This window comes from Sus scrofa, chromosome 1 (assembly GCF_000003025.6).
Source record: "Sus scrofa isolate TJ Tabasco breed Duroc chromosome 1, Sscrofa11.1, whole genome shotgun sequence".
Taxonomy (NCBI): Eukaryota; Metazoa; Chordata; class Mammalia; order Artiodactyla; family Suidae; genus Sus; species Sus scrofa.
In genome coordinates, this window is record NC_010443.5 from 113,170,767 (window position 1) to 113,192,900 (window position 22,134).

General features: G+C 35.2%; 1 protein-coding gene across 2 annotated transcripts in view; it reads right to left on the bottom strand.

Annotated features, from left to right (window-relative positions):
• MINDY2 (MINDY lysine 48 deubiquitinase 2) overlaps nt 281-22,134 on the bottom strand; it is an 87,715-nt gene continuing 65,861 nt past the window's right edge. Inside the window, exons 7-9 of one of the 2 annotated variants that reach the window (XM_021094542.1) lie at nt 12,052-12,225; nt 8,539-8,784; nt 281-6,989 (exon numbers count right to left, since the gene is read on the bottom strand). In XM_021094542.1, the coding sequence (XP_020950201.1) occupies nt 6,861-6,989; nt 8,539-8,784; nt 12,052-12,225 (549 nt within the window). In that variant the 3' untranslated portion in view covers nt 281-6,860. The remainder of the gene's footprint in view (nt 6,990-8,538; nt 8,785-12,051; nt 12,226-22,134) is intronic. The other variant, XM_021094552.1, reaches the window with a different exon arrangement.

The window sequence follows — 22,134 nt, forward strand, 5'->3', positions numbered from 1 at the left end:
AGAGAAAATGTTACCTTCTCAGGTCCCTCTAACTTTCTTCCAAGAGAAGTATCAGATATAAGAACTCTACCATTAGTAGTTAAAACTACTGTATGATTTAGAGTTGTTTCTTTGTTCACTGTCTGTTGAGGGAAAAACACTGTCTTTATCAAGAATTGGTCCAAGTATGCTAAGAGTTAATCCTAGTTAAATGTGAATCAATGTTAATTCCTTATTTTCCCCACTCATCTTAAATTTGTAAGAAGCAGCTTAATGAGATGAATATACATAGCAGAAAGACTTTTTGGTCTAAATATCAAATTTTATTGAAATAAAATATAATCTATAATAAAAAATACTAAGAGTGTTACCACTGGTTACAGTTTTAAGTATGTTAACAAAAAAAAAATCCAACATTTTAATCCAAGAATGATGCTATCCTTGTGGTACAATAACAAACATAAAATTAAATATTGAATAATACTGAATAATTCTTTCAGAAATATTTTGTATTTTCCCATCTATGTTAATATGCCTTTTTAAGGAGTATCCCTTTTAAGGAGTTTCAAAAGTGAAGCTTTTGAAACTGAAGACATGGTTTTTAGAATCAAATAGTTTTAGCATAATTAGCCTATAAAACAATAACTTTCTTTGATGGAAATTCAGTTCAACCCTATGCTAGATTGCTTTTAGTGTCTTTATTAAAAAAATGTATCTCAATGCTCTTTTCTATCACTTTCTAGGGTTGCTGTTATTCTTAAACTGAAATTAAAGCTGGTCATAGAGCAAAACAGATGAATTATTTCAGAAGTAGAAAGGGTATTAAGATAGTAAAGGAAAGAAGGAGGAAAAAAATAGGCACTCATACACAATTTATATATTTCAGCTCTTTGAGAACTCTATTTCAGTTGGCCAATCTTGGCCTGGCACAAGGAGATCTATCATAGCAACCTCTTGACCCAAATAGCAGGGCAGTAAAGTGGAGAAAGAAAACTTGTTTCTTGTTACATTTCAAGATCACTTTCTCTGCCATCATCATACCACTTCACTTGCTATTCCCCAATCCAATTGATTCTGCACAATTCAAGGAAGAAGACTCACATGCACTAACTTTAGGAAATGACTTTCAGGGTACCTCTGAAGTTTCACAAGTCGTGATTATCCCTTTTGCTGATTGTTGGGTAGCAATCATACATCAATCTCCGATCATATTGTCCTACTTGTGATGTTTGGATCTGTGAAAACAATAGTTGTGATTTTATTGAGAAAGATATCCTTTAAACAGAAACCACTGGAAGCTTTTCAAGTCCTCGTCTTTAAAAATCTGTAATGCTCTAGGATATCTTCTATACCTGGGAAAAAATTATTTCATACAAGTACGGTATAACAAAAACTGACAAAACTGAGAGATACACAGGACAGATTAATTGCTAATCTTAGTCTTAAAATGCAGTTAATTGGTTAGAACTGTTCTGCAAGTTATCTTATTTATAATGCTCATTTGGACAGGTCACTGATTTAGGAATTTAAATGGGCACTTCAGTTTCCTGAATTTCTATTTAAAGTTGTAACTACTAGAGCCAAATAAGCCAGGATCATTTTCAGAAGAATTTTTCTTTATCCACCTTCTAATATAGGAGGAACCTCTGCCCTTCAAGGTAGGCTATTACAGTAAGCATAGGTATACAGTTTTTAAAGTTAATGGTGACAAATTCTTAAGTAGTTTGAAAGAATTCTTTCTTAGAATTAATATCAGATGAAGTAGATAATAATGCAACTTCTTGTTCTTTAAGTCTACTGTGGTTTAAAGCTAGGCTTTATGTTTCTGCCCAGGTATTTCAACACCTTATCTGGGATAGTACCATGCCCTAAAAATTAGCTATCATAGGCAGACAAATCTAAACCTCACCCTTTCTTGGTTCAACAGGATGAAGCTAAACTTGAGGCAATAGTTGAAGACTTTTACCCTGTTTAAGTTAAACTTTTTTGAAATCAGAAAAGTGATATCAGAAAGGGGAATCCTTCATGTAAATATACATATACCCATCATGATTTATTGAACTCTAATTTCAAAAGGGAGAAACAATGGGATTAAGTAAGCGAACATGCATGTGTTAAGATTTAGATAAATCTTCAAAATAAGTTAAACTTACCAGGATCCTGCAATTTGTCCCTCAGACTCCATTATCTCTATTTTGCAATATATTTTGTTCAAGAACCCTTTGATTATAATTTTAGTTTCTTTTAAAGTGTCACTCAAAAAGAGTGACCACATTTTTTTCATGTTTTTTCAATAGCTTTAGAAGTGTTGGACATCAGTAAAAAAAAAAAAAAAAAAAAAAAAAAGACAATTACCAGAGGACCTAAGAACTCTGATTCCAATGATTCTTTCACCATTTCCAATCACGTTCAAAAAGAAACTTAACTGTGCATTATCAAATGACATTTTAACACTTAAAAAACAAATAATTTAAACAGCCCTAAAAAGGACAGTACTTAAGAGATGTAAATGAATTCCACCCATGCAAGAAAGTTTACATATCAGTAACCTGATACCATTGTACTTTGTTCCATGAAGGAAGAGGCAAAGAAAATCTAAGTATTTAGGTATATGAAAGACACTGAAAAAAAATCATTTTTAATGCTTTTATTCTCCCAAAACACTCTTGGTTTTGATCCTCTTGCCCACAGAACACAAGAGCAATTGTAAAATACAATTTGGGAAGAAATGATGCCATACTCAAAGAGAATAATTTTATAAACTTTGAAAGCATTAAAAAATAACTGGCTTTAGAAATATTGTCATTGGGGAAAAAACCTACACATTTAAGTTCAAAGATGTGTAATATTTAATGATTATTTCAGTAATAGTCTGTGCTTATATACTATGCCCTTTATTCAAAATGTAAAGCACTAACAATGAGAATCCTTTGGATATTTAAGAGTAAATTGAGGCACAGAAAGTTTGCCCATGGCAAGATAAAAGCCAGGTTTTTAGACAAAATGATTAAGAATTTCATATTTCTTATTCATTAAAATACAGGTAATATATCATCTTTAATGCCTCCATCTTTTTATCAAATATTGATAAATTTACTATCATAGTTTAAGTTTATGCCCAAGCAGTCTGTGATAGGTAAAAGCGATAGGCTTTCCATCATATTTTTATTTATTTATTTATTTATTTAGGCTGTACCTGGGGCATGTGGATGTTCCTGGGCCAGGAACAGAACTAGCGCCACAGCAGTGACCTGAGCCACTGCAGTGACAAGGCTGCATCCTTAACCCACTGCACCACATGTTTTTAAATAACTACACTGAATAGGAAAGTTAAGTGAAATGCAATTGATTTGCTTTTTGCTCTAAAAAAATTTTTTTTTTAAATAAATGAGATTTAGGACAGTTCTAGAAATTCTTGCCTTGATATTTCTCTCCAGCAGGATTTTACAAATACCTGATTTATATGCCAACATTAATATAATTCTTTCCTTAAATATCTATTTGACTTCTAGTCCTCTTTCCTCTCCAGATCTCTGTCTCTTAGTGAACAGAGTTGGTGATTCATTGAAAACAAAATGTTAAGGTTTTGTGAAAGTAAAAAATGGTTAATGTTGTATTCAGTTAACTAATCTCTGATAGTAACTTGCTTAATTAAGATAAGATCAAGAAGTCTCAGGAAGAATTCAAAATATAATATGGGATAAATAGTCAAATAATAAATAGAAATGTGAGACAAAAAAACCCCAGAGCTTAATTATATACTTAAATCTATGTGTCATTCAATTACCAACTTTAAACCTTGAAACATTTATGCGTTACTTTACCTATACACATTGAACCATCATGCTATAGGAAGCAGCCAATGCCAATTTTAGCTGCCTCAAATAGCTGGGTGTATGTGTTCCTAGAATGGCGATTCTTAAATTTGAGGGAGAGTTGCCAGATTTCTTTGAAAACCTAATAGAAGTCATGGATCTGTGCTTGGGAAACACACACACACACACACACACACACACACACACACACACACAGACACAGATGTATTTTTAAGTATTGATAACCTATTATAAATCACAGCATTATCAATTCAATAGTATTAGACATTAAGAAAATTTTTGTATTATTAATTATAATTTTCCATATTATAGTAATCAGCAGACTGGTTACTAACTTTAAGGAATAGGCTTTGAAAGTACAAGAAGGTGCAATGACCATATCCATTCATTCATCTGCCTCTTTTGCTAGCTCTAATAGTGACTGGTTGATGTAAATGTGCCCCTAATCTAGCCTATAAATCTTAAAAAATGGTTTAAGAACTAATTTCTGCTAGCAGTGTACATTTAATAATTTTCAAGCATTAAAAAATACTGGGAAGGAAAGGCTTTAATATACCACTATCAAATTTCAATGTACTCAAACCAACAAAGAAATATCTGAATATGTAATTTGTTGCCTTGAACAAATATAAGAAAATAAAGACATAATAGCTCTAAATTCTTTATAACCTTCAAGGATGGGAAACCAGTATCTCTGAGATTTTTTAAAAAATAGAATTGAACATTTAATTTTTCCCCCACAGTATTCAAAGCAAACATTTTATCATTATTACGCTTGGTATATCAAACTGAATTCTAGGAATGTAAGAAAGTCTGACTTGGAAATATTACATAGAAAAAGGCTGAATTAACAAACACATTACATTTCTTAGTTATTTCTTATAAGTATACATTGATATCTACTTATCTGATAGTAGCATTGCTGGTTTTGAGTTTTGTCTCTTCTAATGGGAATGCAGAATGGCAGTGTTATCTTTGGAACAAATTAAGAAAGCAGTAACAACTAACAGAAAAATAACCTCTACACATATTTTTCAAGGGCAATAAATAGATAAGTATATAATTATGAAAAAATGTTTCAAATATGGTTTTAAAAATTTCTCAAGATTTATTGTTTTTTCTTGATAAAATATAGTGTACTATCGCTATTATCTGTTCTGGGGAAAACAAACCCTGAGGTTTGAGTTTCTTGCCTCAACCAATAGAGTGATTTCAAGAATAAACTTGGACTAAGGTCAACTTGTTTGAGCCAATAGAGAATTCTGTAGTACATTTGATTACTTTAGCAACATATGCATATTCTGGGTTATTATCAAGAGTACTGATAATATTTGGTGAGTACCAAATATTTTATATGAAGGATTTATACCCCAAAAAGGTTCTCTGATGACTTATCATGCTATCATACAAAATTTAAAGGAATAACAAATGATATAACATAAACAGACATGTAATAGAGGAGGACATAAAAGATACAGCTTGACCCTGAATATTTCTCTTAGAATAATTTCTTCCATAAATAAGACTTTTACTTTTTACATATAGATTTATCCTATCACTGGTCTTGGAGTTATATAACATGGAGAATGTTAAGGACATAGCTTAAGAAATCGAGACAACATTTTTTTTTTTTTTTTTAGTCTTTTGTCATCCCAGACCTGGATGCTCAGGTTAGATAAAGATTCTCTTGAATAAACAAATTTACTGAGGCTTAGAATGTAATCACATAACTACTTGCAGCAGCAACAGTCTTATCAAAAAATGACTAAAACAAACTTTTAAATATAAAGCATATAAAAAGGCCTATTAAGGGTAGTTTTCCAAATGACAGAAATACAGGAAAATATGTGTTGCCTCATAATAAAGTTCAATAAATATTCTTTCTGAATCCTATAAACACTACATGATGTTATAGGTTTATTTGGTTCTCATAAGTTAAAAAAAATCTGATTGTTTTTTTACATAAATTCCTTCAAATTTTTATCTATCCTCAAAGAAATTTTTAAAATGCTTTTCCACTAGACTCAGAGATTATCTCTAATATCCTTTCAGAAATGTGCTTTTTTGTTGGTATTAATAAGTATACTTAATTTTCTAGAAAATAAACATGATTTAAATTTTAAGGTTCAAGGTAATTCTAGAAAAAGGTAGACAATCTCCTTTTCTACATCTCCATATTTACAAGGCCCAGCATCCACTGTGGTTTGTTTCCTCCTTATACTCACTCATCACATTGTCAATAAATAGTAATAAGTGGTCCAAGTAACCTAGATTAAAGATTTCAAAATTCCTCAAAATTTTACAATACTACAAAGTCATTAAGATCTAATTTTGATAAGATATGAGTATTAGTGTTATGTATTTTTTTGCTAATGGAAAAGAAATACAAATCTTTATTGTTTCTATCTAAATTAAATCCAAGCTCCATAATCAGTTCTCAAGATATATCTAAAATTTACATTCCTAAAGGTAAAGCTGTTCAAGGGCTGAACTAGTCCAATATACAACTGAGGGTTATTTATATTCTTGTTATCTTTGTCTCTCTCTCTCTCTCTTTTTTTTTTTCTTTTTAAATCTCTATATTAAACCTCTGGTTTCTCATGTATGAGATCATACTTTAACATTGAAAAATTAATTTCAGAAACTATTGTGCTAATATTTAGAGGAAGGAATCAGACAAAATCAATACCTCTATTCATTGTTAGAACAGAAGATAAAATAGCTTACTAACTGATATGAGTTATGAATGTCACTATGACACAAAATTTGCTGTGATTTGCTTATTTGGCTACAAGTGCATTATTTTTCATTAATGACAACACACAGCATTTCCAACTTGTAACATAAAACTCCAACTCATAAAGAATGTACTGTGTGACTTGGAAAAAGTCTGATTGTAACTAAGTAACAACCTTTCCCCTGAAAAACATGAACAAAATCCATTAGGAAATCAGGCACAGACGGTATTTATCGATTTTTCTTCCTTTCCTCCTGTGGTTTTGTTTCTGAAGACATATAGATGGTTCCAACAGAATCCAATATTTGTTACAAAATTACACAGCTATTTTTTTCCTTTTCTTTTTCTTTATCTTTTTCTCGAGGTTCCTTTCGTTTACGTTCACTATTCCCAGATTGTCTGCCACTTGATGGAGAGGCTTGTGCTGGTTGGCTCTGCTTCAAGAAAAATGAACAGGAAGAAATTACCTCAACTTTTCTAAATTATCTCAACTTTTCTTAGGCATAGTTATCTAGAAACAAAATCCACAATAGTGAAAGCAGTTATTAATGGAAAAAGGCTATTGCTGTAGAGAATTGTTATGTTACACAGTATCTGAGTAACTGTCTCTACCATTCAGGATAGATATAATTAACATATCCATTATTCTAAGTAAATCAAATTTCAAACAATTTGACTGAAAACTCAAATTCAAGAAATATTTATGCTAAATTTTAGGAAATGCTAAAGAAAGTGACACCTTTTGGCAAACTACAATGATTTTCCAAGATTTCATTAAATACTATAACGAACAGATTTTAAAAGGGGGGGGGGAAATTCTGACAACTGAGAGTGTAAAATAAGTATATTCTGAAAGGAGAAGACTTTTTTAGTGAAAAGCTAATCATAACACAGTAGGTTTTAACTTTTAAGCTTGGTATAGTCATTATAACTAGAAATAGAACTGTTACACCTATTTTAATGGAGATTTTAAATATAGATTTAAAGTTTCATCAGACCGTAAAGGGCGTCATGCTTTCTTATATACCCAGATGAAAGGAACACTTCCATCATGGTACAGTTAAACATAAAAGAGAAGGAATTTTTTTTTTTTTCATTTAATGAAATGAGATGTAACAAACAAACTCCTTAGTCACATTTTCAGTGCTTAAAACATTTAATGGGGAAAAGTGAGAAGTGGAAAGGTACTAACCTTTATTAAATACTTAGCACATTAGACATTGGATTAAATCCTAATAGTACTTGTTTTTAACCACATACCTAAGAGTTAAGTATTGTCTTCCGTTTTACAAACAGGAAAAAGGAGGTTAAGAGAGGTAGAAAACTATGTTGCAACTAGTAAGGGGAGATAGAAGCAGGAAATGAAAATCCATATTTATCTGCCTCTAAAATTGAAATTCTTTCCAATAGTACCTCATACTGCCTTCTAACTGATAGAAAAGATTTGTTCACATTGGTTTGTAGTCTTTGAAGCTGCTAAGAACTTAAACATTTTGAAAAATCTTTTTTTTTTTTTTTGTCTTTTTAGGGCCGCACCCATGGCATATGGAGGTTCCTAGGCTAGGGGTTGAATTGGAGCTGTAGCTGCTGGCCTACGCCACAGCCACAGCAACACTAGATCTGACGCGTGTCTGCGACCTACACCACAGCTCATGGCAACGCCAGATCCTTAACCCACTAAGTGGGGCAAGGGATCAAACCTGTGTCCTCAAGGATGCTAGTCAGATTCTCTTCCCCGAGCCATGACAGGAACTCCAAAAATTTTGAAAAATCTTGCCATCAGAACCTCAGAAAAAAGTTTCACTAAATGAGAAATATATTAAGATAATCACAAATTTAGAACAATGTCATAAAACCCACGGATGCTAAAATGCTAACAGAATTGAGGAGTCAATATCTAATTTAAAAATGTTTTAATCCCAGAACAAATTTTTTTTTATTGCTAGAGTGATCATTGTATTTAAGAATCAGAACACTAGTTTTTACCTGGGCCTGTGCAGAAGCAGAAGTAGAAGCAGGAGCAGAAGCAGAAACAGAAGCAGAAACAGAAGCAGAAACAGAAGCAGCAGCTGCTGCTTGTTCCTGTTCCTGATAATATTGAGAAGCTCGTCTATCTTCTTCTTCTTGGAGTTTCTTTGCTAGTTCCAAATCACTGATTCCTTCAGGTATTTGTTCCCAATTGATCTCTTGGCTCTGCTGTTCTTGTTGTAGAGATAATGCCATAAGATAGTCCTAAGAAATTACATTATAACCATCTTTAGCTATGAGATTTACCCAAGAACTTGCATGTGTAAATATAGAGACTTCATCTGCAAGCCTCTGAGAATGGCTTTTAAAAAACACACAAGAGCTTAAATACAAAAATACAAGTTATTTATTTCTGTTTGGGAGTTATAAACATTTCAGCGATGCTGCCATTATTATAAATATTTTAAAAATTTATTTGAAATACTTTCTAGAAGCAGTATATAAGGCATTTAAGGAAGCTTTAAAAAATATGTCCATAGAAAATTGAGACAAAATAAAAAAAGCATAAATAAGAAAGTTAGGATAACCATAATATCTTTACAGAGAGGCAACCATTGTTAACAATATACAGTCCACTTCATTTTTTCTATATTCAGATACAAATTCAAACACATCTCCCAACCCCTGAAACTATCACAATGTTTTCTTTTCCACTTAGTGTCATAAAAGTCTTATTTTAATAAAATTACAAGAACTTCGCAAAATTATTTACTTTTTTTTTTTTTTTTTTTGGTCTTTTTAGGGCCACACCTGAGGCATAAGGAGATTTCCAGACTCCAATCAGAGGTGTAGCTGCTGGCCTTTACCACAGCCACAGCAACACTGGATCCGAGCTGTGTCTGCGACCTACACCACAGCTCACAGCAACGCTGGATCCTTAACTCACTGAGCAAGGCCAAGGATCGAACCCGTATCCTCATAGATGCTAGTTGGGTTTGTTAACTGCTGAACCACGATGGGTATTCCTACTAAATATTCTTTCAAAACATGATTTTTAAAGCCAACATGGCTGCCCATCATAAAATCATATTCAGTTACTTAATCACATTCTTCCTCCTCCTACACACACACCCAGATTATTTCCTATGAAAGAAAGTGATGTCTCTTTGGTTAAAAGTTACATTATCTAATTTATCCACTCTCTTCTCTCATTTTTAAAAGTTTTATTGAAGTATAGTTGATTTATAATGTAGTCGATTTACAATGTAGTGATAATTTTATTGAGGTATAGTTGATTTATGTTTCTATAAAACAAAGTGTTCAGTTATATACATATACGCACATCCATTTAATATCCACTTTTATGAAGCTATATACTCTCAAAGTAAGAGAATTTTAAACAACCACAGAAGATATATAAGAGGTTTTTGCCTGTGAAGACCTTGTACTATCTATAATGATTATCTTACTGACATCAAGAATTTGTCTTTCTCGGAGTTCCCGTCGTGGCGCAGTGGTTAACGAATCCGACTAGGAACCATGAGGTTGCGGGTTCGGTCCCTGCCCTTGCTCAGTGGGTTAACGATCCGGCGTTGCCGTGAGCTGTGGTGTAGGTTGCAGATGCGGCTCGGATCCCGCGTTGCTGTGGCTCTGGCGTAGGCCGGTGGCTACAGCTCCGATTCAACCCCTAGCCTGGGAACCTCCATATGCCTCGGGAGCGGCCCAAGAAATAGCAACAGCAACAACAACAACAACGACAAAAAAGACAAAAAAAAAAAAATTCCCGCAAATGATGCTCACTCAGATATTAGTTCAAAAAAAAAAAAAAAAAAAAAAAAAAAAGAATTTGTCTTTCAGGAGTTCCTGTTGTGGTATAGTAGAAACAAACCCTACTAGTATTGATGAGGATGCAGGTTTGATACCCGGCCTGGCTCACTGGGTCAAGGATCAGCATTGCTGTGGGCAGTGGTGTAGGTCGCAGATGCGGTTGGGATCTGGCGTTGTTGTGGCTGTGGCGTAGGCTGGTAGCTGCAGCTGCAATTTGACCTGTAGCCTTGGAACTTCCATATGCTGTGGGTGTGGCCCTAAAAAGCAAAAAAAAGAAAAAAAGAATTTGTCCTTCAAATTTTTCTCCTTAATTCTATAAACTCCACTCTTTGCCAAGTCCCTTCTTTGATACCTTTATAGATAATATCAATATTCTCAGTATTCTCATCATCTTACACTGTGGCAAACTATTGCTTTACTTCATTCCCTTTGCACCAATATTTTTTATCTAAGGTATTTAGAAGAATCCTGTACATTTCTCTTAATATTTAAAAATGCCCCTGTATACCTTCTGAAGGAAAGTGAGTGTGTCAATAATTATAGCTGTCAAAGGAAAGCCAAGAGTCCTAGAAAGATTAGCATTTTTGGAATCAAGTATTCCTTTGTCTACTTATAACTTGCTATTCAAATTGTCATTATAGAACTTAATATAAAATATTAGTTGGTCAAATACCTGCCTCTCCAACTAGACTGCAGAATCCTTGAGGACAGGACTGAATGATTTAGTGTCCCCAGGACCTAGTTATAGTGCCAGGAATACAAGTGCTTAACGAACACTGGCTAAATTAACAGTCTCTATGCACTTAGTGTTATCAGCAAAACATGTGGCAACTGTTTAACATAACCATATTTCCCCCTCAGTTGAAGAAAGTGTCACATCACTGTTATACTTCTAGTAATAAACATACTTGTGGCTCCAGGCCTCCTCACCTAGAGCAGGCAAAAATCTCATCTATCGCAGTTCTAAATAAGAATTCTACTCAGTAGTGCTCCTATGATAAATTGTCTGTTCCTCCTTACTTTGGGCTCTAAGGCTTTTGTGTCTTATTAGAGTCCTACTCTTTACCCAGTGCATGGTATCTTCAAGAGTCCCTCTTTTCTACTTTTTTTTTGACTAGCCAAGATAGATCTCAAATATGTACTTGTCTATTCATCTCTACCACCAAGGCTAAACTGTCATCACCTCTTGCTTGGATTGTGAGTCTGCTTTACACATGTGCCCTTCCTATACATCCTCCACATAGCAGGTTCTTAAAAAGGTAAAGTAGTGCTCGCTTTGGCAGCACATATACTTAAATCGGAACGATACAAAAAAGATGAGCATTTTATATTTTTTATAGAAGTAGAAATATAATATTGCACACACGAAACAATGTTATAAACTAATGTTACCTCAATTTAAAAAAGGTAAGATAGATCATGTCATTTCCATGTTTAACACTTGGCATATCTTCCCTACTACAATTAGATTAAAATTTAAACTCTTTACCATGACCTTCACAGTTCAATATAATCTCGCCTTCTGAACCAGTATATAATTAATGTACATATAGAATGATCACTTACCAGTTTAGGAAGTGTCAGGAAAATTTCACAAGTATATTAATGGACAAATCTTTAGTTCAAACTTTTGGGTAGCTAAATTCACATCTGAAAGGAATAAGCATTTTAAACAATGTGAAGAAGATGAAACAACAGATTTACCTGATCTATCTGATCTTGTTGACCTCTGTATACGGTTTCAGGATCTGAAGGAGGCCGTAGATGAAATTCTGAGTCACAGAAATTTCCATCACCATCAACATTGTGTAGGCTTTCCCAAACAACTTTTTCTTCAGTGAGAAACCCCTGGTCTGTTACCAACAAATACAGTAGACCCTTGATAAGAAATAAGAAAAAAAAAATTGTTAAATCGATTAAAACTAGTTAATATTTAAATTTTATAATCTGTTTAAAACATAAAAATTATTCCTACTAGTTAGATGTGCACAATATAATAAACAGTCGACAGAGTATATAATCCTATTTGCTCCCTGAATTATATCCACATGGCTTTGAATATAGTTCATGATTGGTATACTACAGTGTAAAAAGAAGAGTTCTTTAGTTCAAACTTTTGGGTAGCTAAATTCACATCTGAAAGGAATAAGCATTTTAGCATGCTCATCTAATTTATAACTTATAAATAGACTTTGGGGGTTTATAATCTCATTTTATAAAATAGAAAAAAAATCAAGTTCCTAAAAATATACATCAGATAACAGATAAGGCATAGTCACAATAAAATAATATCACATTGCCTGTTTTTTCAAAATTAAGTGTATATAACTAATCCAACCCATACCAATTTTTCCTTTCTCTGCACCATTAACTGCTCTTAATTTATACACCAAAAATACTTTGTACTTATTTCTATTGTAGCACTGAATCACATTGCATAATGATTGTGTTTTCCTGCCTTGTTCTCTGGACTATATTTTTAAATTTCTCTATCTCTGGGCCTAGTGTAGGGTGTATCATAAAGCTTTAGCCTAATATTTATTAAGTCAATCAATGAACTCCTAATGTATTTACAGTCACTACTAGAGAACTTATTATTGATCTCTAACAGTTCATATGCACTAGTTCTAACGCCAGTTATATGTGAAGTGTCCTGAATATACCATATAGGGTTTGTAAGCCATTTTTTTCTTCAGATTTGCTGAGGATTTACTTGCTCAGAGTTCCCACTGGTTAATATAATGTTTATTACTGCACAAGAATCATACATTTCATGTTCTCACTTATACACAATCTTAATAATAAGAAATTCCTTTAAATAATTTGGTGGTGATGGCAGAGAAATTACTAATAAATCTGGAAGTTTAAAAAAATGATGTAATTATTATTTTTGAACATTTACTTCTGCCTAGCACTGTGGAACATAGCTCTTCCTAAAATAAAAATTCTTTTTTATTGTCTAGTAGTAGGTATATTCAAGGATCAGCTATAGATACTGATCAATTTAAAAGGCCACTGAAATTACTACAGTGACATGAAAATTGTTCATAAAGAAAAACATTTTAAGAAGTTCCTGTTGTGGCTGGGTGAGTTAAGGACCCAATGTTGTCTCTGTGAGGAAGCAGGTTTGATCCCTGACCTTGCTCAGTGGGCCAAAGATCCGGTGTTGCCACAAGCTGAGGTATAGGTTGCAGATGTGGCTCAGATGTGGCATTGCTAGGGCTGCGGTGTAGGCTGGCAGCTGCAGCTCTGATCTGACCCCTGGACAGGAATTTCCATATGTTGTAGGTGTAGCCTTAAAAAAAGAAAACAAACAAACGAACAAAAAAAAAAAAAAAAAGAAAAGAAAAAGAAAAGAAAGAAAAAAGAACATCATTTTGGGATAAAGTGCAAAGACAGTGTTTTTTTTAATGATTTTTATTTTTTCCATTATAGTTGATTTATAGTGTTCTGTCAGTTTTCTACTGTACAGCAAAGTGACCTGGTCACTCACACACACACACACACACACACACACACACACACACACACACACACACACATTATTTTTCTCACATTATCCTCCATCATGCTCTATCACAAGTGACTGGATATAGTTCCCAGTGCTATACAGCAGGATCTCATTGCTTATCCATTCCAAATGCAATAGTTTCCATCTATTAACCCCAAATTCCCAGTCCATCCCACTCCCTCCCCCTCGCCCTTGGCAACACAAATCTGTTCTCCAATTCCGTGAGTTTCTTTTCTGTAGAAAGTTTCATTTGTGCTGTATATTAGATTCCAGATATAAGTGATATCATATGGTATTTCAAAGACAGTGTTTTCAGCAAAAATTAAGTCCAGGCTCGTGTTTGTTTTACGTTTTTTTAATGGCTGCACCCACAGCATACGGAAATTCCTGGGCTAGGAATTTTATTTGAGCTGCAACTGCAACCTACATCATAGCTGTGGCAATGCTGGATCCTTTAACCCACTGTGTAAACCCATGCCTCCAGAGACCTGAGCCACTGCAGTGGGCTTAACTTACTGTGCCACAGAGGGAACTCCTCATGTTTTGTTTTGTTTTTGTTTTTTCTATCAGGTATGTTCCAAGTCATCAAATACTGAATGCTTACCATATGCTCAGCACCACGCCAACTACTTGAGGATTCAAATCATGGATAGTAATGATCCCACCTTACTCTAGTGTTAGGTGCCCCTGTATTCATTTTCCACAGAGTCCTGCACTTAACACGACCATTATTAACACTTAATATACTGAATTGTAGTTGTCTGTTTACTTACCTATCTCTCAAACATTTCAAGCTCCTTGAGAACCACAGACATGTTTTACTCACCCATGCATCCTTACTACCTAACATTTTTAATACCCAGGTAGGATCTACCTTGTCCTAGGATAACTTAAGAGAAAAACTAGCTTTCCACTGAATAGATCTGACCCATCTGTTTATACTTACAAGTTTCAACACTATATTATACAATATCTAAGTTTTACAGTTTATTTTATGTTGATTATCTATTAGATTGGCTGTTTGTTGGGAAGGAACTATTATCAATAATTATTCTCCAAATGACACTTTAGGACAGATAAATTCTGAGAGTGCCTCTACTGAAAGCTTTTAATTTTTTTGTCTTTTTAGGGCCACACATGTAGCATATGGAAGTTCCCAGGCCAGAAATTGAATTGGAGCTGCAGCTGCTGGCCTATGCCACAGCCACAGCAATGCAAGATCCTAGCTGCGTTTGCGACTTATACCACAGCTCGCAGAAATGTCAGATCCTCAACCCACTGAGCGAGGCCAGGGATCAAACCTGCATCCTCATGGATACAAACTGGATTCTTAACCTGCTGATCCACAACGGGAACTCCTATTGAAAGCTATTATTATCCACAGCATATGATTATTTGTAAGTTTTAACTAAAAGGGTATCATTTCTTGGTATAGCTGATCTGTTTTCTCATGGACCATTAGCCTCAATTTCCCCCTCCTTTAGATCTTGACAATTTTCAAAAACAGGCCTATAAATTGTCCATTGTCAACAATACTGGTTATTACTCAACAGTTTCTTGACATAATTGCGGTATAAGAGAGCAAATCATGTATTAGCATATTACTGAACAAAGTAGGCCCATTTGTTTCTGAGTGTCTACAATTAAATCACCATCAAGCATATTTGTTTTTGGGGAGCTCCCACTGTGGTGCAGCTGGTTAAAGATCCAGTGGTGTCTCTGTGGCAGCATGGGTTCAATCTCTAGCCCAGCACAGTGGGTTAAGGATCCAGCAGTACTGCATCTGTGGCATAGGATTTGGTCCCTGGCCCAGAAACGTCCACATGCTGCAGGTGTGCCCATTAAAAATAATAACAGGAGCTCCCACTGTGCTCAGCGGTTAATGAACCCCACTAGTATCCATGAGGACACGGGTTCAACCCCCGGCCTCACTCAGTGGGTTAAGGATCTGGCATTGCTATGAGCTGTGGTGTAGGTCGCAGATGCGGCTCAGATCCTGTGTTGCTATGGCTGTGGTGTAGGCCAGCAGCTGTAGCTCTGATTTGCCCCTAGCCTGAGAACCTCCATATGCCGTGGGTGAGGCCCTATAAAGAAAAAAAATTATAAAAAAGAGTATTTTTGTATCCCAACACTCCTGTTACACTACCTAGTCAAAGCTTTCTTTTCTCAGCTTTAAATCTTCTTCCTGATCTCACTTGCTAGTCACTAAAATATTAATTTCATAAAAATAACACGGATTGCATATACTAAGTTCATAAATTATTTATTAATGTATAAAATATGTCATTTATTATATAAAAATAAAGAAGCAAGGAGCTCCTGTTGTGGCTCAGAAGTTTAAGAGCCCAACAGTGTCCATAAGGATGTGGGTTCTATCCCTGGTTTCACTTAGTGGTTTAAGGATCTGGCATTGCCACAGGCTACAGCACAGGTCACAGATGTGGCTCAGATCTGGTGCTGCCATGGCTGTGGTATAGGCCTGCAACTGAAGCTCGGATTTGACCCTTAGCCCAGGAACTTCCATATGCTGCAGGTACAGCCATAAAAAAAAACCCAGATAACTTTAATAAATTTTTTCCTGAATCTTTTATTTTTTATTTTTAAATTTTTTGGTCTTTTTTTTAGGGCTGCACTTGTGGTATATGGAAGTTCCCAGGCTAGGGATCAAATAGCAGCTGAAGCTGCTGGCCTATGCCACAGCCACAGCAATACCAGATCCGAGCCATGTCTGCCACCTACACCACAGCTCACAGCAACACCAGATCCTTAACCCAGTGAGCAAGGCCAGGGATCAAACCTGAATCCTCATGATTTGTTTCTGCTGAGCCATGATGGGAACTCCTGATTCTTTTATTTTTTATTTTTTCCATTTTGTAAAGTTTTATTGAAGTGTAGTTGATTTACAATGTTGTAATAATTTCTCCTGTAGAACAAAGTGATTCAGTTATACACACCACATCTATTCTCTTTCATTCTTTTCCCACATAGATTATCACAAAATATTGGGTAGAGTTCCCTGAGCTACACAGCAGGTTCCCATTGGCCAATCATTTCATATACCTCAGTGTGCATATGCCAATACCAACCCCCCAGTCCATTCCTCCCCACCTCTACCTATCCCCTTTGGTAACTGTAAGTTTGTTTTCAAAGTCTGTGCATCTGTTTCTGTTCTTCAAATAAGTTCATTTGTGTCCTTTTTTTAGAGTCTACATAAAAATGATATCATATGATGTTTGTCTTTTACTGTCTGACTAACTTCACTTAATATGATAATCTCTAGGTCCATCCATGTTGCTGCAAATGGCATTATTTCATGCTTTTTTATGGTTGAGTAATATTCCATTGTATATATGTACCACATCTTCTTTATCCATTCCTCTGTTGATAGATATTTAGGCTGCTTCCATGTCTTGGCTATGGTAAATAGTACTGTAATGAACATTGGCGTGCATGTATCTTTTCTAATTATAGTTTTCTCCAAATAGATGCCCAGAGTGGGACTGCTAAATCATATGGTAGTTCTGTTTTTAGTTTTCTGAGCAATCTCCACATTGTTTTCTATAGTGGTTGTACCAATTTACATTCCCACCAAAATGTAAGAAGGTTCCCTTTGCTCCACACCCTCTCAAGTATACATTCTTGGTAAATTTTTGATGATGTTCATTCTGGCTGGTGTGAGGTGGTACCTCATAGTAGTTTTGATTTGCATTTCTCTAATATTTTATGATGCTGAGCATCTTTTCTTCTGTTTTTTTTTTGGCTGTATGTATGTCTTCTTTGGAGAAATGTCTATTTACAGCTTATGCTCATCTTTTGATTGATTTGCTTGTTTTTGTGATATTGAGCTGAATGAGGTATTTGCATATTTTGGAGATTGATCACTTGTCAGTTGCTTCATTTGCAAATTTTATTCTCTCATTCTGTTTTCCTTTGCTGTGCAAAAACTTTTAGTTTAATTAGTCCCATTTGTTTATTTTTACTTCACTTTCATTACTTTAGAAGGTAGATCTGAAAAGATATTGCTGCTGTTTATGTCAGAGAGTGTTCGGTCTAGGTTTTCCTCTAAGGGTTTTATAGTATCCGGTCTTATAGCAGGTCCTTAATCCACTTTGATATATATATTTTTTTCTTTTTGTGGCTGTACTTGTGGCATATGGAAGTTCCTGGGCTAGGGGTCAAATTAGAGCTGCAGGTGGAGGCCTACGCCATAGCCATGGCCACACTGGATCCAAGCTGCATCTGTGACCTATGATGCAGCCTGCAGCAATGCTGGATTCTTAACCCACTGAGTAAGCCAGTGATTGAATCCATATCCTCATGGACACCAAGCCGGGTTCTTAACAATAGGATATCCCCATTTTGATAATTTTTTATAATTTTTAAAGTGGGCAATTAGATCACAAAAGAGGACTGAATAAAAGCATATTCTATCTAAAATACCCTGATAATTCTATGTATGGTATAAGTTACTTGTATTAACAATATATACAATATTATCACAACTTGTAAATTAATAAAATAGAAGAAAAGCTGATAATGTAATACAAAAATTAAGTAATTCTAGCCTTTAAAATACAGAAGAAAGTAGTTCTCTTGTGGCCTAGTGGTTAAGGACTTAGCACTGTCACCAATGTGGCTCAGGTTTGATTCCTATAAGCAAAGAACATGGCCCCCAAAAAATAAAAAATAAAAAATAAAAATAAGGAAGCCAGAGAAAATCACTGCCCCAATATTTTTGGTTAATTAACTTGGGTTCTAATGATTTAAAGTCTTTGAACCTTAGTTTTCTTATAAAGTGAAAGAGGCAGTGATACCAAAGAATTTCTAAGATATTTTATAATTGAAGGAGGAACTTTACTCCCACTAACAAACATCAATCTCATCTACAAATATCTTTCTCATCCACCCAGAGAGGTAGAGTTGTTGAAACTGCGTAGTTAAAAGTCAGACTGGACAGAAAGAGAAAGACGAATACCATATGATATCACTTACATGTGGAATCTAAAATATGACACAAATGAAACTATGTCTGAAACAGACTCACAGACTTATCATTGCCAAGGGAGTGGGGAAGAGGGGTGTATTGGGAGATGGGGTTAGCAGGTGCAAACTGTTATATATAGAATTGATACACAGCAAGGTCCTACTGTATAGTAGAGGGAACCATATTCAATATTCAGTATCCTGTGATAAACCAAGCTGCATGGTCTTGGGCAAGTTACTTAGGGCTTTAAGCCCGTTCTCTCAGATGTCAAGTGGGAGTAATAATATCCACACCTCACTGAGGAGTTGTGAAAATTAAATGATATAATGAATGTAAAGTGCTTAGTATAATGCAAGACACATGAATAGCCCCTAAATCTGTTTTACTTTGTGTATCTATCTTCTTTTCCTGCCCCTTATTTTTAATAAAAGATGGAGCTTTCTGCTTGTACTATAGAATCACTTCTCTTACTGTTACCATATTTCTCTCCCCTTCCCACGTTTTAAAAATTTAGGAAAAAAGTGATAATTTTTGATGTATCAACCACATTTTAAAAATATCTTAAGGAGTTCCCGTCATGGCACAGTGGTTAACGAATCCGACTAGGAACCATGAGTTACAGGTTCGATCCCTGGCCTTGCTCAGTGGGTTAACGATCTAGCGTTGCCATGAGCTGTGGTGTAGGTCACAGACGTGGCTCGGATCCCGTGTTGCTGTGGCTCTGGCGTAGGCCGTCGGCTACAGCTCCGATTCGACCCCTAGCCTGGGAACCTCCATATGCTGCGGGAGCGGCCCAAGAAATGGCAAAAAGACAAAAAATAAAAAATAAAAAAATATATATATATCCTAAGTGAATTTTTACTTAAGTGAATTTTCACTATCATCTCAAAGAGAAAAGTGAATGGACAAACATTTCTTTAACATGGACTTAGTACTTATCTTTTTTTTTTTTGTCTTTTTGCTGTATCTTGGGCCGCTCCCGCGGCATATGGAGGTTCCCAGGCTAGGGGTTGAATCGGAGCTGTAGCCACCGGCCTACGCCAGAGCCACAGCAACGCTGGATCCGAGCCGCGTCTGCAACCTACACCACAGCTCACGGCAACGCCAGATCATTAACCCACTGAGCAAGGGCAGGGATCGAACCCGCAACCTCATGGTTCCTAGTCGGATTCGTTAACCACTGCGCCACCACAGGAATTCCTAGTACTTATCTTAAAATGTGTCTCCTTCTAAACTACTTTTCACTTCTAACTTCTAAATGTAAAGTAAAAAAGCAAAACAAATACAAACCAATCTCTAAATGTAAAGTAAAAAAGCAAACAAAAGCCAACCTCTGGATTATGGTTATGAACATAACCCAGAGAGATGCCGATACTTTAAAACCAAGAGGATATAAAGATCGATATGGGAAAGGGATGATCACAGGTAGTCACAGTGGTGAAATAACTAGGCAGATGTCATTATTTAATGAAAGATCTAAAAGTGAAGTAATCTAGACAAGGAACAAGGAATCAGAAGTTTACCTTACTCTAAAGCAAGCAGGGAGTATTAGAGAAGTGGAGGAGAATCATTATCATTAAAATAAAACAGAATAGCTGGAGTTCCTGTTATGGCTCAGTGGAAATGAATCTGGCTAATATCCATGAGGATGCAGGTTTGATCTCTGGCCTCGCTCAGTGGGTTAAGGATCCGGCATTGCTGTGAGCAGCGGCATAGGTTGCAGACGTGGCTTGGATCTGGTGTGGCTGTAGCTGTGGCTGTGGCATAGGCCAGTGGCTACAGCTCCAATTTGACCTCTAGCCTGGGAACCTCCATATGCCATGGGCGCAGCCCTAAAAAGGCAAAAAAAAAACACCAAAACCAAAACCAAAAAAAAAAAACAACAAAAAAACCCCAGAATAGCCAGATCTTGGATAGAGAGTTATATATATGATTAATATTCATGATCACATGGATAACTTGAGAAGTAGAACAGATCTAAGTGGGTCTGTTTCTAGGAAAGTGTGGATTTATTTACAAACCATCTTTATACTTTCAAATTTCCTATCTGGATAAAAAGTCTTCTCACTATTTAGAACCACAGGAATGGCCCTGAAAATATCTGCTCTCTCACTAGCATATCTGCTCTCCTGCTGTTTTCAGATGCTCATCTAGTTAGGCTGATGAAAAGCACAGATCTTTATAGGCTCATTTGCTCAATGTGGATTTGCCAAGATGATCTGCCCAGTTTAGATGTACAAGATTAGATGAAATCACATGTAGAAAGGGAATATATGTGATAGCAGAAAGTGGGGGTGTGTATGTATTTGTTGCCAATGCACAGATGAGGGAAGAACAGTTTAATCAAGGGTTCATGGAAAGTGCTATTACAACAAATAACTAATTAGTGCTATACTTGATTGCTTTGCCAAAATGGAAGAAAGAGCAAAGGTACTAGTCCATAGTTTAGGAATAGTAAACCACAAAACCAGGAATGATAAGAAGACTTTCCAACAATAGGAAGTCAATTGGTATCTGTTGTCAGAGAAAATGTCACGAGAGGCTGTGCAATGAAAACCATAGATCATAGTTGGGAAGTGTGAAGCTGATTGATAGTTTACTATATTAATCAGGAATAAAGAGGAAAAAAAGCATAAAAATAGGAAAAAAAAGTCAGTTTGACACATCCTCTATGACTCTGTGATGACAGAAAGCCTAATAAAAAGTCTATGGAAATGGAATCATAAAGTTAGTTAACAGAGAATACTTTGCCCAGTTTTAGAAATATGATTTGATGTACAGAGTCACCAAAATGTTCAACCAAACAGAAGATTTGCCCCTGACTCTATCGGAAGTCTAGAGACAGGGGTTAGAACAGAAATATAGTACTAGACAATGTTTCTTTTGGTCAAACAAAAGCTCATAGCTCATAAATCTCTGGAGTTTCAAAGGATGAAAGATTTTTACACACAAGTTAGATTTCAGTAAATTCCTAAGGAAATTGGCACAACCTATGAAGAAACTAGAGATTACCTTTCCTAGGCAATCCTATTTGTCTTAACATGGACTTCCTTGTTGGTCTTGGTCCTGAGACAATAATGGCAAATGATATGATATTGGTACCAAAAAGCATAAAGATCCTTTCTGCAAATCTTAGCCAAAGTAAGCCTCACTAACAAAATAACAGACTTATAGATACTTTTGACTGATTGCCAACTTATTATAGACTAGAAGTTTATTATTATTACAAGTCCCTAGTTATAGATACTATATTTATCTGTAGTAGAAAATACTCTATCCAGATATCAAATTT